Here is a 17,072-nt window from a genome sequence, read left to right on the forward strand (position 1 = left end):
GCCCTAACACTACACACACACACACACCTACACCAACCCTAGCCCTAACACTAAACACACACCTACACCAACACTAACCCTAGCCCTAACACTACAACAACAACAACCGCCATTCGCCACTAAGTGGCGGTGACGTCACCACGACGCTTGTGCCAGGCTATGTGCACCCTGAGGCCACGTGAAGTGTCGAACGCCCGCTGGCAGGAGGTCACGGGGCAGACCCAGGTGCCACGGGTCGACTGACTGAGATGACTGGCTGATGCACCACCTGTGCCCCCTACTGTGCCAACCTGCTGTGCTTTAGCCACCCGGCGCTCCGCTCGCTGTTGTGAGCGTCGCTCCTCCGCCCTCCGTTGTTGTTGGAGGGCGACTGCCTCCAACTGCCCAGTAGCATCCTTCACGAGCCTCCTCCACAGAGGCCGATCTTGACACCGCTGGTACCAGTCATCGGCAAGTCCACTCAGCTCCACGTCCTCCTGTACCACATCACTCCATCTCTTCTCTAGCCCGTGCCGCGCCCGCTTAGCCCCCTCAATCCGGCCAAACAAAAGCTGTTTCTGCATGCGGTGGCTGGGCATGCGGGCTACATGACCCAGCCATCGCAGCCTTGCCTGCCGGAGGAGCTCACCGATGGGACCCTGCCCAGATCTTTCAAGGATTTGTGAGCTCCTCACACAATCCAGTCTGGTTAAACCCAGGATGGATCGTAGGCAGGTCAGCCTAAATGTTTCTAACCGGCGAAGATGTTCCATTAGGGGGGTCCACGTTTCGCAAGCGTAGAGAAGGGAGGGAATGACCGTGGCCGAGAAGACCTGAAGCTTAGTGCGGAGCGACAGACCAGGTAGCTTCCACACAGCGTTACGCAACCGATGAAAAGATATTGCCGCTCGACTGATTCGGAGTGAGACCTCTGCTGTTAAACTGGAGCCAGTCATAAGCACACTGCCCAGGTATGGGAAACTCTCCACTCTCTCCACAACTGCCCCATCACCGATTGGGAGTTGTGGGGGTGGAGTGTTCGATGGTACAAAATACCCAGGCAGGTGCTTAGTTTTGGTGGGGCTGATGGTAAGGCCCCACCTCTTAGTGGCACGCTCCAGTCTCAGCAGCAGCGTCTCCAACTCCTCCTCTGACTGAGCAGCTATTACCAAGTCATCAGCATACATAACGTGGTTGAGCAATAGGGAGCCATCCCTTGACCGCACCCGGGCATCGATTAGCCTCCCATTATATCTGTACCATATGGAGATTCCCCCGGTACAGCTATTGAAGGCTTCACGAACTACGTGGTCAAAATAGATGTTAAATAATGTGGGAGCCAGAGGACATCCCTGTCGCACCCCAAGGTGTACAGGGAATGGCTCTGACTCCCGGCCACGTAGTTTTACCCGGGCCCGCTCACCATCATGAAGGTCCTTAATGATCGTGAGCAGAGGGTCAGGTACTCCAAAAGCACGAAGAACGACCCAGAGCCCAGGCCTACTGATGGTATCATAGGCCTTGACCAGGTCAATAAAGCACACACACCTACACCAACACTAACCCTAGCCCTAACACTACACACACACCTACGCCAACGCTAACTCTAGCCCTAACACTACCTACACACCTACACCAACACTAACCCTAGCCCTAACACTACCCACACACTTACGCCAACACTAACCCTAGCCCTAACACTACACACACACCTACACCAACACTAACCCTAGCCCTAACACTACACACACACCAACACTAACCCTAGCCCTAACACTACACACACACCTACACCAACACTAACCCTAGCCCTAACACTACACACACACCTACGCCAACACTAGCCCTAACACTACACACACACCTACACCAACACTAACCCTAGCCCTAACACTACACACACACCTACACCAACACTAACCCTAGCCCTAACACTACCCCCACACCTACGCCAACACTAACCCTAGCCCTAACACTACACACACACCTGCACCAACATTAACCCTAGCACTAACACTACACACACACCTACACCAACCCTAGCCCTAACACTACACACACACCTACACCAACACTAACCCTAGCCCTAACACTACACACACACCTACACTAACCCTAGCCCTAACACTACACACACACCTACACCAACACTAACCCTAGCCCTAACACTACACACACACACCAAACCTAACCCTAGCCCTAACACTACACACACACCTACACCAACACTAACCCTAGCCCTAACACTACACACACACCTACACCAACACTAACCCTAGCCCTAACACTACACACACACCTACGCCAACACTAACCCTAGCCCTAACACTACACACACACCTACACCAACACTAACCCTAGCCCTAACACTACACACACACCTACGCCAACGCTAACTCTAGCCCTAACACTACCTACACACCTACACCAACACTAACCCTAGCCCTAACACTACCCACACACTTACGCCAACACTAACCCTAGCCCTAACACTACACACACACCTACACCAACACTAACCCTAGCCCTAACACTACACACACACCTACACCAACACTAACCCTAGCCCTAACACTAAACACACACCTACACCAACACTAACCCTAGCCCTAACACTACACACACACCTACACCAACACTAACCCTAGCCCTAACACTACACACACACCTACGCCAACGCTAACTCTAGCCCTAACACTACCTACACACCTACACCAACACTAACCCTAGCCCTAACACTACCCACACACTTACGCCAACACTAACCCTAGCCCTAACACTACACACACACCTACACCAACACTAACCCTAGCCCTAACACTACACACACACCAACACTAACCCTAGCCCTAACACTACACACACACCTACACCAACACTAACCCTAGCCCTAACACTACACACACACCTACGCCAACACTAGCCCTAACACTACACACACACCTACACCAACACTAACCCTAGCCCTAACACTACACACACACCTACACCAACACTAACCCTAGCCCTAACACTACCCCCACACCTACGCCAACACTAACCCTAGCCCTAACACTACACACACACCTGCACCAACATTAACCCTAGCACTAACACTACACACACACCTACACCAACCCTAGCCCTAACACTACACACACACCTACACCAACACTAACCCTAGCCCTAACACTACACACACACCTACACTAACCCTAGCCCTAACACTACACACACACCTACACCAACACTAACCCTAGCCCTAACACTACACACACACACCAAACCTAACCCTAGCCCTAACACTACACACACACCTACACCAACACTAACCCTAGCCCTAACACTACACACACACCTACACCAACACTAACCCTAGCCCTAACACTACACACACACCTACGCCAACACTAACCCTAGCCCTAACACTACACACACACCTACACCAACACTAACCCTAGCCCTAACACTACACACACACCTACGCCAACGCTAACTCTAGCCCTAACACTACCTACACACCTACACCAACACTAACCCTAGCCCTAACACTACCCACACACTTACGCCAACACTAACCCTAGCCCTAACACTACACACACACCTACACCAACACTAACCCTAGCCCTAACACTACACACACACCTACACCAACACTAACCCTAGCCCTAACACTAAACACACACCTACACCAACACTAACCCTAGCCCTAACACTACACACACACCTACACCAACACTAACCCTAGCCCTAACACTACACACACACCTACGCCAACGCTAACTCTAGCCCTAACACTACCTACACACCTACACCAACACTAACCCTAGCCCTAACACTACCCACACACTTACGCCAACACTAACCCTAGCCCTAACACTACACACACACCTACACCAACACTAACCCTAGCCCTAACACTACACACACACCAACACTAACCCTAGCCCTAACACTACACACACACCTACACCAACACTAACCCTAGCCCTAACACTACACACACACCTACGCCAACACTAGCCCTAACACTACACACACACCTACACCAACACTAACCCTAGCCCTAACACTACACACACACCTACACCAACACTAACCCTAGCCCTAACACTACCCCCACACCTACGCCAACACTAACCCTAGCCCTAACACTACACACACACCTGCACCAACATTAACCCTAGCACTAACACTACACACACACCTACACCAACCCTAGCCCTAACACTACACACACACCTACACCAACACTAACCCTAGCCCTAACACTACACACACACCTACACTAACCCTAGCCCTAACACTACACACACACCTACACCAACACTAACCCTAGCCCTAACACTACACACACACACCAAACCTAACCCTAGCCCTAACACTACACACACACCTACACCAACACTAACCCTAGCCCTAACACTACACACACACCTACACCAACACTAACCCTAGCCCTAACACTACACACACACCTACGCCAACACTAACCCTAGCCCTAACACTACACACACACCTACACCAACACTAACCCTAGCCCTAACACTACACACACACCTACGCCAACGCTAACTCTAGCCCTAACACTACCTACACACCTACACCAACACTAACCCTAGCCCTAACACTACCCACACACTTACGCCAACACTAACCCTAGCCCTAACACTACACACACACCTACACCAACACTAACCCTAGCCCTAACACTACACACACACCTACACCAACACTAACCCTAGCCCTAACACTAAACACACACCTACACCAACACTAACCCTAGCCCTAACACTACACACACACCTACACCAACACTAACCCTAGCCCTAACACTACACACACACCTACGCCAACGCTAACTCTAGCCCTAACACTACCTACACACCTACACCAACACTAACCCTAGCCCTAACACTACCCACACACTTACGCCAACACTAACCCTAGCCCTAACACTACACACACACCTACACCAACACTAACCCTAGCCCTAACACTACACACACACCTACACCAACACTAACCCTAGCCCTAACACTACACACACACCTACACCAACACTAACCCTAGCCCTAACACTACACACACACCTACGCCAACACTAGCCCTAACACTACACACACACCTACACCAACACTAACCCTAGCCCTAACACTACACACACACCTACACCAACACTCACCCTAGCCCTAACACTACCCCCACACCTACGCCAACACTAACCCTAGCCCTAACACTACACACACACCTGCACCAACATTAACCCTAGCACTAACACTACACACACACCTACACCAACCCTAGCCCTAACACTACACACACACCTACACCAACACTAACCCTAGCCCTAACACTACACACACACCTACACTAACCCTAGCCCTAACACTACACACACACCTACACCAACACTAACCCTAGCCCTAACACTACACACACACACCAAACCTAACCCTAGCCCTAACACTACACACACACCTACACCAACACTAACCCTAGCCCTAACACTACACACACACCTACACCAACACTAACCCTAGCCCTAACACTACACACACACCTACGCCAACACTAACCCTAGCCCTAACACTACACACACACCTACACCAACACTAACCCTAGCCCTAACACTACACACACACCTACACCAACACTAACCCTAGCCCTAACACCACCCACCCACACACCTACACCAACACTAACCCTAGCCCTAACACTACACACACACCTACACCAACTAACCCTCGCCTTACTCCCCCACTTCGTGCCCTCTGGACCCAGAGAACCGTGGGGGGCCACTTCCTCCCGACCCCCCCTAACACCCCAACTCCGAGTCGTCTATAGTCTGGCAATGGAGGTCACGACGGATGCACCCAGCGCCAGCGCCAAGGCCCCCAGCAGCCACCGCCAGGGAACCAGTGTCTGGGGGGGCACGGGGAGAGAGAGGCACGGGGGTAGAGAGACGGGGGTACAGGTTGATGGGAGCACTGGGTGGGAGAGTGTCAGTAGGTGGAGTGTGTTTGTTCTAATAAATATTAAAACATTTTATTTTCATCATTTATTTTTGTAGCCGGGAAAGCCTCGCCGAGTCTCTTGACTCTATTTTCAGGAGGGTCCTTCCCAAGTTTTCACAGAAGAGGGGGATAATGATTGATACCTTGCGTGTGTGAGATCCCAGCCGAGTCATTTGTGGTGTCATTTTTCAAATGTGGCCAAATTCGGCCCGTGACATCTGAGGCACGTGATGGCCTCCTACTCCTCGCCAATGGCGTCACGGCATCTCTAGCGTCCACCCAGGGCCGGAATAGGATTGTCTAGGCCTCTGGGCTACAGGTACTGTGAGGCCCCCAGTAATATTTCAAAAAGAAAACAAAGTAAAATAAAAAGTATAATTTATTTTTACATGGCTAACAACAAATAAAATTCAGCGTTCACAAACGAAGTAACTTTTCACTTCATCTCTGGAGGCCCTCCAGCTGGCGGAGCACCCTGGGCTGCAGCCCCTCAAGCCCCGTGCCTTGATCCGGCCGTGCGTCCACCGCGAGTGAATCAGCCGGCGCGTGGGAGTATTTCCACGGTTAATACCGCACTAGCGCAGTATTGACCAGGGCGGCCCGGCGGAAGTGAACCGTGAACCTTGGCGACGAGCCGGAATCGATCCGCGAAAGCGTCGTCACTGAGTCGCGCTGCACCGGAATGTGTGGCCACGTGGGAGACACGCAGAGGAGGAGAGACGAGGAGGAGAAAGAGGAGGAGGAGAGACGAGGAGGAGGAGGAGAGACGAGGAGGAGTAGAGACGAGGAGGAGGAGGATGAGAGACGAGGAGGAGGAGAGACGAGGAGGTGGAGGAGAGACGAGGAGAGACGGGGAGGAGTAGAGACGAGGAGGAGTAGAGATGAGGAGGAGTAGAGACGAGGAGGAGGAGGAGGATGAGAGACGAGGAGGAGGATGAGAGACGAGGAGGAGGAGGAGGCTGTCCCTCACCCTGGGCTTCTTCCCCGTCGCCGTCTTCCCATCTCGAGCCCTCAGCGACATTCTCCTCCTCAGCTTGAAGAGCTCCGAGTGGATCACCTGAGCAGGCGACAAGGACGACAAGGGGATGACAAGGGGATGACAAAGGGACGACAAGGGGACGACAAGGGGACAAGGGGATGACAAGGGGATGACAAGGGGGACGACAAGGGGACGACAAGGGGACGACAAGGGGATGACAAGGGGACGACAAGGGGACAAGGGGATGACAAGGGGATGACAAGGGGACGACAAGGGGGACGACAAGGGGGGATGACAAGGGGACGACAAGGGGATGACAAGGGGACGACAAGGGGACGACAAGGGGACAAGGGGATGACAAGGGGACGACAAGGGGATGACAAGCGGACGACAAGGGGACGACAAGGGGACAAGGGGATGACAAGGGGATGACAATGACGACAAGGGGGACGACAAGGGGACGACAAGGGGGACGACAAGGGGATGACAAGGGGATGACAAGGGGATGACAAGGGGATGACAAGGGGACGACAAGAGGACAAGGGGATGACAAGGGGATGACAATGACGACAAGGGGACGACAAGGGGGACGACAAGGGGGACGACAAGGGGATGACAAGGGGACGACAAGGGGATGACAAGCGGACGACAAGGGGACGACAAGGGGACAAGGGGATGACAAGGGGATGACAATGACGACAAGGGGGACGACAAGGGGATGACAAGGGGATGACAAGGGGATGACAAGGGGACGACAAGAGGACAAGGGGATGACAAGGGGATGACAATGACGACAAGGGGGACGACAAGGGGACGACAAGGGGGACGACAAGGGGATGACAAGGGGACGACAAGGGGATGACAAGGGGATGACAAGGGGATGACAAGGGGACGACAAGGGGACGACAAGGGGATGACAAGGGGACGACAAGGGGACGACAAGGGGATGACAAGGGGACGACAAGGGGATGACAAGGGGATGACAAGGGGACGACAAGGGGATGACAAGGGGACGACAAGAGGACAAGGGGATGACAAGGGGATGACAATGACGACAAGGGGGACGACAAGGATGACAAGGGGACGACAAGGGGATGACAAGCGGACGACAAGGGAACAACAAGGGGATGACAAGGGGACGACAAGGGGACGACAAGAGGACAAGGGGATGACAAGGGGACGACAAAGGGACAACAAGGGGATGACTAGGGGGCGACAATGACGCGCGTGCCGGTGAGCGGACAGCCGGTCGGCTGCTGCTGACGAAGCCCTTGACAGAAGCAGCCACAGCAGCGGCAGCAGGACCCTCCTGGCAGCGAGTCCCACGACTCCGCGTGGCTCCCCTGGATATGAACGCCCGAGACCCTCGGTGGAACCCTGGCTCCGAGCCCCCCCCCCCCACCCGCGCCCCTTGGCGTAGGTGTGTGGGTAGTGTTAGGGCTAGGGTGAGTGTTGGTGTAGGTGTGTGGGTAGTGTTAGGGCTAGGGTGAGTGTTGGTGTAGGTGTGTGGGTAGTGTTAGGGCTAGGGTTAGTGTTGGTGTAGGTGTGTGGGTAGTGTTAGGGCTAGGGTGAGTGTTGGTGTAGGTGTGTGTGTAGTGTTAGGGCTAGGGTGAGTGTTGGTGTAGGTGTGTGTGTAGTGTTAGGGCTAGGGTGAGTGTTGGTGTAGGTGTGTGTGTAGTGTTAGGGCTAGAGTTAGTGTTGGTGTAGGTGTGTGTGTAGTGTTAGGGCTAGGGTGAGTGTTGGTGTAGGTGTGTGTGTAGTGTTAGGGCTAGGGTGAGTGTTGGTGTAGGTGTGTGTGTAGTGTTAGGGCTAGGGTGAGTGTTGGTGTAGGTGTGTGGGTAGTTTTAGGGCTAGGGTGAGTGTTGGTGTAGGTGTGTGTGTAGTGTTAGGGCTAGGGTGAGTGTTGGTGTAGGTGTGTGTGTAGTGTTAGGGCTAGGGTTAGTGTTGGTGTAGGTGTGTGGGTAGTGTTAGGGCTAGGGTTAGTGTTGGTGTAGGTGTGTGGGTAGTGTTAGGGCTAGGGTTAGTGTTGGTGTAGGTGTGTGGGTAGTGTTAGGGCTAGGGTGAGTGTTGGTGTAGGTGTGTGTGTAGTGTTAGGGCTAGGGTGAGTGTTGGTGTAGGTGTGTGGGTAGTGTTAGGGCTAGGGTGAGTGTTGGTGTAGGTGTGTGGGTAGTGTTAGGGCTAGGGTTAGTGTTGGTGTAGGTGTGTGGGTAGTGTTAGGGCTAGGGTGAGTGTTGGTGTAGGTGTGTGTGTAGTGTTAGGGCTAGGGTGAGTGTTGGTGTAGGTGTGTGTGTAGTGTTAGGGCTAGGGTGAGTGTTGGTGTAGGTGTGTGTGTAGTGTTAGGGCTAGAGTTAGTGTTGGTGTAGGTGTGTGTGTAGTGTTAGGGCTAGGGTGAGTGTTGGTGTAGGTGTGTGTGTAGTGTTAGGGCTAGGGTGAGTGTTGGTGTAGGTGTGTGTGTAGTGTTAGGGCTAGGGTGAGTGTTGGTGTAGGTGTGTGGGTAGTGTTAGGGCTAGGGTGAGTGTTGGTGTAGGTGTGTGGGTAGTGTTAGGGCTAGGGTGAGTGTTGGTGTAGGTGTGTGGGTAGTTTTAGGGCTAGGGTGAGTGTTGGTGTAGGTGTGTGGGTAGTGTTAGGGCTAGGGTGAGTGTTGGTGTAGGTGTGTGTGTAGTGTTAGGGCTAGGGTGAGTGTTGGTGTAGGTGTGTGTGTAGTGTTAGGGCTAGGGTGAGTGTTGGTGTAGGTGTGTGTGTAGTATTAGGGCTAGGGTGAGTGTTGGTGTAGGTGTGTGTGTAGTGTTAGGGCTAGGGTGAGTGTTGGTGTAGGTGTGTGGGTAGTGTTAGGGCTAGGGTGAGTGTTGGTGTAGGTGTGTGTGTAGTGTTAGGGCTAGGGTTAGTGTTGGTGTAGGTGTGTGTGTAGTGTTAGGGCTAGGGTGAGTGTTGGTGTAGGTGTGTGGGTAGTGTTAGGGCTAGGGTGAGTGTTGGTGTAGGTGTGTGGGTAGTGTTAGGGCTAGGGTTAGTGTTGGTGTAGGTGTGTGGGTAGTGTTAGGGCTAGGGTGAGTGTTGGTGTAGGTGTGTGGGTAGTGTTAGGGCTAGGGTGAGTGTTGGTGTAGGTGTGTGTGTAGTGTTAGGGCTAGGGTGAGTGTTGGTGTAGGTGTGTGTGTAGTGTTAGGGCTAGGGTGAGTGTTGGTGTAGGTGTGTGGGTAGTGTTAGGGCTAGGGTGAGTGTTGGTGTAGGTGTGTGGGTAGTGTTAGGGCTAGGGTGAGTGTTGGTGTAGGTGTGTGTGTAGTGTTAGGGCTAGGGTGAGTGTTGGTGTAGGTGTGTGGGTAGTGTTAGGGCTAGGGTGAGTGTTGGTGTAGGTGTGTGGGTAGTGTTAGGGCTAGGGTGAGTGTTGGTGTAGGTGTGTGTGTAGTGTTAGGGCTAGGGTTAGTGTTGGTGTAGGTGTGTGTGTAGTGTTAGGGCTAGGGTTAGTGTTGGTGTAGGTGTGTGGGTAGTGTTAGGGCTAGGGATAGTGTTGGTGTAGGTGTGTGGGTAGTGTTAGGGCTAGAGTGAGTGTTGGTGTAGGTGTGTGTGTAGTGTTAGGGCTAGGGTTAGTGTTGGTGTAGGTGTGTGGGTAGTGTTAGGGCTAGGGTTAGTGTAGGTGTGTGGGTAGTGTTAGGGCTAGGGTGAGTGTTGGTGTAGGTGTGTGTGTAGTGTTAGGGCTAGGGTGAGTGTTGGTGTAGGTGTGTGGGTAGTGTTAGGGCTAGGGTGAGTGTTGGTGTAGGTGTGTGGGTAGTGTTAGGGCTAGGGTGAGTGTTGGTGTAGGTGTGTGTGTAGTGTTAGGGCTAGGGTTAGTGTTGGTGTAGGTGTGTGTGTAGTGTTAGGGCTAGGGTTAGTGTTGGTGTAGGTGTGTGGGTAGTGTTAGGGCTAGGGATAGTGTTGGTGTAGGTGTGTGGGTAGTGTTAGGGCTAGAGTGAGTGTTGGTGTAGGTGTGTGTGTAGTGTTAGGGCTAGGGTTAGTGTTGGTGTAGGTGTGTGGGTAGTGTTAGGGCTAGGGTTAGTGTAGGTGTGTGGGTAGTGTTAGGGCTAGGGTGAGTGTTGGTGTAGGTGTGTGTGTAGTGTTAGGGCTAGGGTGAGTGTTGGTGTAGGTGTGTGTGTAGTGTTAGGGCTAGGGTGAGTGTTGGTGTAGGTGTGTGGGTAGTGTTAGGGCTAGGGTGAGTGTTGGTGTAGGTGTGTGGGTAGTGTTAGGGCTAGGGTTAGTGTTGGTGTAGGTGTGTGGGTAGTGTTAGGGCTAGGGTGAGTGTTGGTCTAGGTGTGTGGGTAGTGTTAGGGCTAGGGTTAGTGTTGGTGTAGGTGTGTGGGTAGTGTTAGGGCTAGGGTTAGTGGTGGTGTAGGTGTGTGTGTAGTGTTAGGGCTAGGGTTAGTGTAGGTGTGTGGGTAGTGTTAGGGCTAGGGTTAGTGTTGGTGTAGGTGTGTGGGTAGTGTTAGGGCTAGGGTGAGTGTTGGTGTAGGTGTGTGTGTAGTGTTAGGGCTAGGGTTAGTGTTGGTGTAGGTGTGTGGGTAGTGTTAGGGCTAGGGTGAGTGTTGGTGTAGGTGTGTGTGTAGTGTTAGGGCTAGGGTGAGTGTTGGTCTAGGTGTGTGGGTAGTGTTAGGGCTAGGGTTAGTGTTGGTGTAGGTGTGTGGGTAGTGTTAGGGCTAGGGTGAGTGTTGGTCTAGGTGTGTGGGTAGTGTTAGGGCTAGGGTTAGTGTTGGTGTAGGTGTGTGGGTAGTGTTAGGGCTAGGGTTAGTGGTGGTGTAGGTGTGTGTGTAGTGTTAGGGCTAGGGTTAGTGTAGGTGTGTGGGTAGTGTTAGGGCTAGGGTTAGTGTTGGTGTAGGTGTGTGGGTAGTGTTAGGGCTAGGGTGAGTGTTGGTGTAGGTGTGTGTGTAGTGTTAGGGCTAGGGTTAGTGTTGGCGTAGGTGTGTGTGTAGTGTTAGGGCTAGGGTGAGTGTTGGTCTAGGTGTGTGTGTAGTGTTAGGGCTAGGGTGAGTGTTGGTCTAGGTGTGTGGGTAGTGTTAGGGCTAGGGTGAGTGTTGGTCTAGGTGTGTGGGTAGTGTTAGGGCTAGGGTGAGTGTTGGTGTAGGTGTGTGGGTAGTGTTAGGGCTAGGGTGAGTGTTGGTCTAGGTGTGTGGGTAGTGTTAGGGCTAGGGTGAGTGTTGGTGTAGGTGTGTGGGTAGTGTTAGGGCTAGGGTGAGTGTTGGTGTAGGTGTGTGTGTAGTGTTAGGGCTAGGGTGAGTGTTGGTGTAGGTGTGTGGGTAGTGTTAGGGCTAGGGTGAGTGTTGGTGTAGGTGTGTGGGTAGTGTTAGGGCTAGGGTGAGTGTTGGTGTAGGTGTGTGGGTAGTGTTAGGGCTAGGGTGAGTGTTGGTGTAGGTGTGTGGGTAGTGTTAGGGCTAGGGTGAGTGTTGGTGTAGGTGTGTGTGTAGTGTTAGGGCTAGGGTGAGTGTTGGTGTAGGTGTGTGGGTAGTGTTAGGGCTAGGGTGAGTGTTGGTGTAGGTGTGTGGGTAGTGTTAGGGCTAGGGTTAGTGTTGGTGTAGGTGTGTGGGTAGTGTTAGGGCTAGGGTGAGTGTTGGTGTAGGTGTGTGGGTAGTGTTAGGGCTAGGGTGAGTTGGAGTCGGCGGCTCCGGCTGGCGAGGGCCCCACGCTCACCACGTTGGCGGGCTCCAGCTCCAGGGCGCTCAACAGCGACGCGGACGCCTCCTCGTGCCGCCCCATCAGGGCCAGCACCTGCAGCGGCGGCGGGGACAGGCCCACGCATCTGGGAGGGTCGCCGCACGGCCCCACATCACTGCGCTCCGCGTGTCCCCGTGCCTCTGTGTCCATGTCACGTGTCCACGTCACGTGTCCATGTCACGTGTCCCCGTGCCTCTGTGTCCATGTCACGTGTCCATGTCACGTGTCCCCGTGCCTCTGTGTCCATGTCACGTGTCCATGTCACGTGTCCATGTCACTTGTCCCCGTGCCTCTGTGTCCATGTCACCTGTCCATGTCACGTGTCCCCGTGCCTCTGTGTCCATGTCACGTGTCCATGTCACGTGTCCCCGCATCACATATGCCCGTGTCCCGTGTCTCCCTGTCCTCAGGTCCCCTTGTCCCTGCATCCTCATGTCCCCACGTGTCCACGTCACGTGCCGTGTCCCCGTGTCCCCGTGTCCACTGCCCATGTCGCCGTGCCCCCCCCGTGCCCCCCCGTGCCCCCCCCGTGCCCCCCCCCCGTTACCATGCCGCGCCTCAGCAGGGCCTTGGCGCTGTGTGGCTGCAGGAGCAGGGCAGCGCTGCAGGTACAGAGAGCCGCCTCCACGCGGCCCTGCGCCGCCTCGCTCGCCGACAGGCCCAGCAGGCAGCGCACACGCAGCTCCTCCTCCTCCTCCACCTCGTCGCCGTCACGGCCCTCATCGCCACTGACAACTTCCACCTCGTCCTTCCGAGACTCCTCCTCGTCCGCACTCGTCACCGCCTCACCCGGCCGCGCCCCCTCGCCTCTTCGCTCGTTGCCGTCGGCGTCTCTCTTCGTCTCCTCCACCTCCTCCTCATCCTCCTCCTCCTCTTCTCTCTCCCGTAGCGTGATGGCCGTCCCGTGCGGCACCTCGTCGTGCCGCTCACCTGCGCACAAAACGTCCGCACGGACCTCGTGATCAACCTCGTCGCCATCATCATCATAGACGTCATCATCATCAACCTCGTCATCATCATCCTCGTCATCATCATCATCCTCGTCATCATCATCATCAACCTCGTCATAATCATCATCATCGACGTCATCATCATCAACCTCATCATCATCAACTTCGTCATCATCCTCGTCATCATCAACCTCGTCATCATCATCCTCGTCATCATCATCATCATCTTCGACGTCATCATCTTCATCCTCGTCATAATCATCATCAACCTCGTCATAATCATCATCATCGACGTCATCATCATCAACCTCGTCATCATCAACTTCGTCATCATCAACCTCGGCATAATCATCATCATCATCCTCGTAATCATCATCATTATCAACCTCGTCGCCATCATCATCGACGTCATCATCCTCGTCATAATCATCATCGACGTCATCATCCTCGTCATAATCATCATCATCGACGTCATCGTTATGTTCACGGCTGATTTTTGGACCGAGGTACCGGAACGATCCGGCAAAACTTCTGACTTAACACTGGGTGAGGTTCCAGTGGTGAGGTTCCAGTGGTGAGGTTCGAGTGGTGAGGTTCGAGTGGTGAGGTTCCAGTGGTGAGGTTCGAGTGGTGAGGTTCGAGTGGTGAGGTTCCAGTGGTGAGGTTCCAGTGGTGAGGCTCCAGTGGTGAGGTTCGAGTGGTGAGGTTCCGGTGGTGAGGTTCCAGTGGTGAGGTTCGAGTGGTGAGGTTCGAGTGGTGAGGCTCCAGTGGTGAGGTTCGAGTGGTGAGGTTCCAGTGGTGAGGTTCCAGTGGTGAGGTTCGATTGAGGAGATGAGATTCTCAATGCTGACCCCGTGTTGGGACTATGGCGAGGTTTTAAACACAACAAGACCACCACCACCACCCTCTCGAGGCTGACGAACGCGTTCCAAATTCCTGAATTTCACTCCGACTTAATCCCGGGTCTGTCCTGACGATGCTTGACGCATTCCCAAGCGAAATGTCTCGTACTCTACCTTCATGATCACTACATTTTTCAGTTGTGAGCATTGTTCTTCAAGCTCACCTGTGGTGAGTGAGCGTGGGTTGTGTGAGTGGATGGATAAGTGTATGAGTGGGTGATTTAGTGGGTAGATCCGTGAATGAGTGGGTGAGTGGGTAAATGGTTGAGTGGGTGAGTGAGTGGGTGGGTGAGTGGGTGAGTGAGTGGGTGAGTGAGTGAGTGGGGGAGTGAGTGAGTGGGTGAGTGAGTGGTTGAGTGAGTGAGTGGGTGGGTGAGTGGGTGACTGAGTGGGTGAGTGAGTGGGTGAATGAGTGAGTGGGTGGGTGAGTGGGTGGGCGAGTGGGTGGGTAAGTGGGTGGGTGGGAGAGTGGGTGGATGGGTGAGTGGGTGGGTGGGTGGGTGAGTGGGTGAGTGGGTGGGTGAGTGGGAGAGTGGGTGGGTGGGTGAGTGGGTGGGTGAGTGGGTGGGTGAGTGAGTGGGTGGGCGGGTGAGTGGGTGGGTGGGTGAGTGGGTGGGTGAGTGGGTGGGTAAGTGGGTGGGTGAGTGGGTGACTGGGTGAGTGGGTGGGTGAGTAGGTGAGTGGGTGGGCGGGTGAGTATGTGGGTGAGTGGGTGGGTGAGTGAATGAGTGAGTGGGTGAGTGAGTGAGTGGATGAGTGAGTGGGTGAGTGAGTGGGTGAGTGAGTGGGTGAGTAAGTGGGTGAGTGAGTGGGTGAGTGAGTGAGTGAGTGGGTGAGTGGGTGAGTGGGTGGGTGAGTGGGTGAGTGAGTGAGTGAGTGGGTGAGTGAGTGGGTGGGTGAGTGGGTGGGTGAATGGGTGAGTGGGTGGGTGAATGAGTGGGTGAGTGGGTGAGTGGGTGAGTGAATGAGTGAGTGGGTGAGTGAGTGAGTGGATGAGTGAGTGGGTGAGTGAGTGAGTGAGTGGGTGAGTAAGTGGGTGAGTGAGTGGGTGAGTGAGTGAGTGAGTGAGTGGGTGAGTGGGTGAGTGGGTGAGTGAGTGAGTGAGTGGGTGAGTGAGTGGGTGGGTGAGTGGGTGGGTGAATGGGTGAGTGGGTGGGTGAGTGAGTGGGTGAGTGGGTGAATGGGTGAATGGGTGAGTGAGTGGGTGAAAGGGTGAGTGGGTGAGTGAGTGAGTGGGTAAGTGAGTGAGTGGGTGAGTGGGTGGGTGAGTGAGTGAGTGGGTGGGTGAGTGAGTGAGTGGGTGAGTGGGGGAGTGGGTGGGTGAGTGAGTGGGTGAGTGAGTGAGTGAGTGGGTGGGTGAGTGGGTGGGTGAGTGGGTGAGTGGGTGGGTGAGTGGGTGGGTGAGTGGGTGGGTGGGTGGTTGGTTGAGTGGGTGAGTGGGTCGGTGAGTGGGTGGGTGAGTGGGTGGTTGAGTGAGTGAGTGAGTGGGTGAGTAAGTGGGTGAGTGAGTGGGTGAGTGAGTGAGTGAGTGGGTGAGTGGGTGAGTGGGTGGGTGAGTGGGTGAGTGAGTGAGTGAGTGGGTGAGTGAGTGGGTGGGTGAGTGGGTGGGTGAATGGGTGAGTGGGTGGGTGAGTGAGTGGGTGAGTGGGTGAGTGGGTGAATGGGTGAATGGGTGAGTGAGTGAGTGAAAGGGTGAGTGGGTGAGTGGGTAAGTGAGTGAGTGGGTAAGTGGGTGAGTGGGTGAGTGAGTGGGTGAGTGGGTGGGTGAGGGAGTGGGTGGGTGAGTGAGTGAGTGGGTGAGTGGGGGAGTGTGTGGGTGAGTGAGTGAGTGAGTGGGTGGGTGAGTGGGTGGGTGAGTGGGTGGGTGAGTGGGTGGGTGAGTGGGTGGGTGGGTGGGTGAGTGGGTGGGTGAGTGGGTGGGTGAGTGGGTGGGTGAGTGGGTGGGTGGGTGGTTGGTTGAGTGGGTGAGTGGGTCGGTGAGTGGGTGGGTGAGTGGGTGGTTGAGTGGGTGAGTGGGTGGGTGAGTGGGTGGTTGAGTGGGTGGGTGAGTGGGTGAGTGGGTGGGTGGTTGAGTGGGTGAGTGGGTGGGTAGCTGAGTGGGTGGTTTAGTGGGTCATGGAGACGAAACAATAACAATCGGCGCGTCACGAAACACGTGACAATGAATTTGTCGGGTGGTGGAGGGTTCTCAACAGAGACTTGGTGCCGCATCATCGCGTGCGTGGCCTCACCCCCTCCACCCAAAAGAAAATCGATGAAGAATTAAAAAAAATCGCCGTCTGCCGCTGACCGCTCGGCGATTTTTGGCGACGGCCCTTCCGGTCGGCGACCATTCCCCTCCCGGCGCGCCTCGCCCTCTCTCGCCGACCTCTGACCTCCGAGCCATCCGGTCGCCACCTCCCAAATCCTCCGGGGCCCCCGGCTCCCCGGCGCCGGCAGCTCCCGGGCGGGCCGGCGGCGCCGCGGCCCCAGCGGGAGCAGGGCCAGTGCGGCGCGGTACAGCCGCTCGGCGCCCGGCGCGTCCCCGCGGCCCAGGCGGCCCGCGCCGGCCTCACGCTTCCTGCGGGCGACGCGGAGCCGGGCGGTCCCCCGG

The 17,072-nt window shown here is 54.9% G+C and overlaps 1 protein-coding gene across 1 annotated transcript; it reads right to left on the reverse strand.

The window, feature by feature from the left end:
* Window positions 1-1,382: 1,382 nt before the first annotated feature.
* On the reverse strand, window positions 1,383-13,054 carry LOC116953528 (peptidyl-prolyl cis-trans isomerase FKBP8-like). The gene is made up of 3 exons (XM_032973800.2): window positions 12,604-13,054; window positions 6,946-7,032; window positions 1,383-5,883 (listed from the first exon to the last, which is right to left on the reverse strand). Exons 1-3 carry the CDS (start codon window positions 12,775-12,777, stop codon window positions 5,800-5,802), a joined length of 345 nt encoding a protein of 114 aa, XP_032829691.1. The 5' UTR covers window positions 12,778-13,054; the 3' UTR covers window positions 1,383-5,799.
* Between the last annotated feature and the right edge of the window lie 4,018 nt (window positions 13,055-17,072).

This window comes from Petromyzon marinus, chromosome 52, assembly GCF_048934315.1.
Source record: "Petromyzon marinus isolate PM22_M1 ecotype Great Lakes invasive population chromosome 52, UKy_Petmar_22M1.pri1.0, whole genome shotgun sequence".
NCBI classification, from domain to species: domain Eukaryota; kingdom Metazoa; phylum Chordata; class Hyperoartia; order Petromyzontiformes; family Petromyzontidae; genus Petromyzon; species Petromyzon marinus.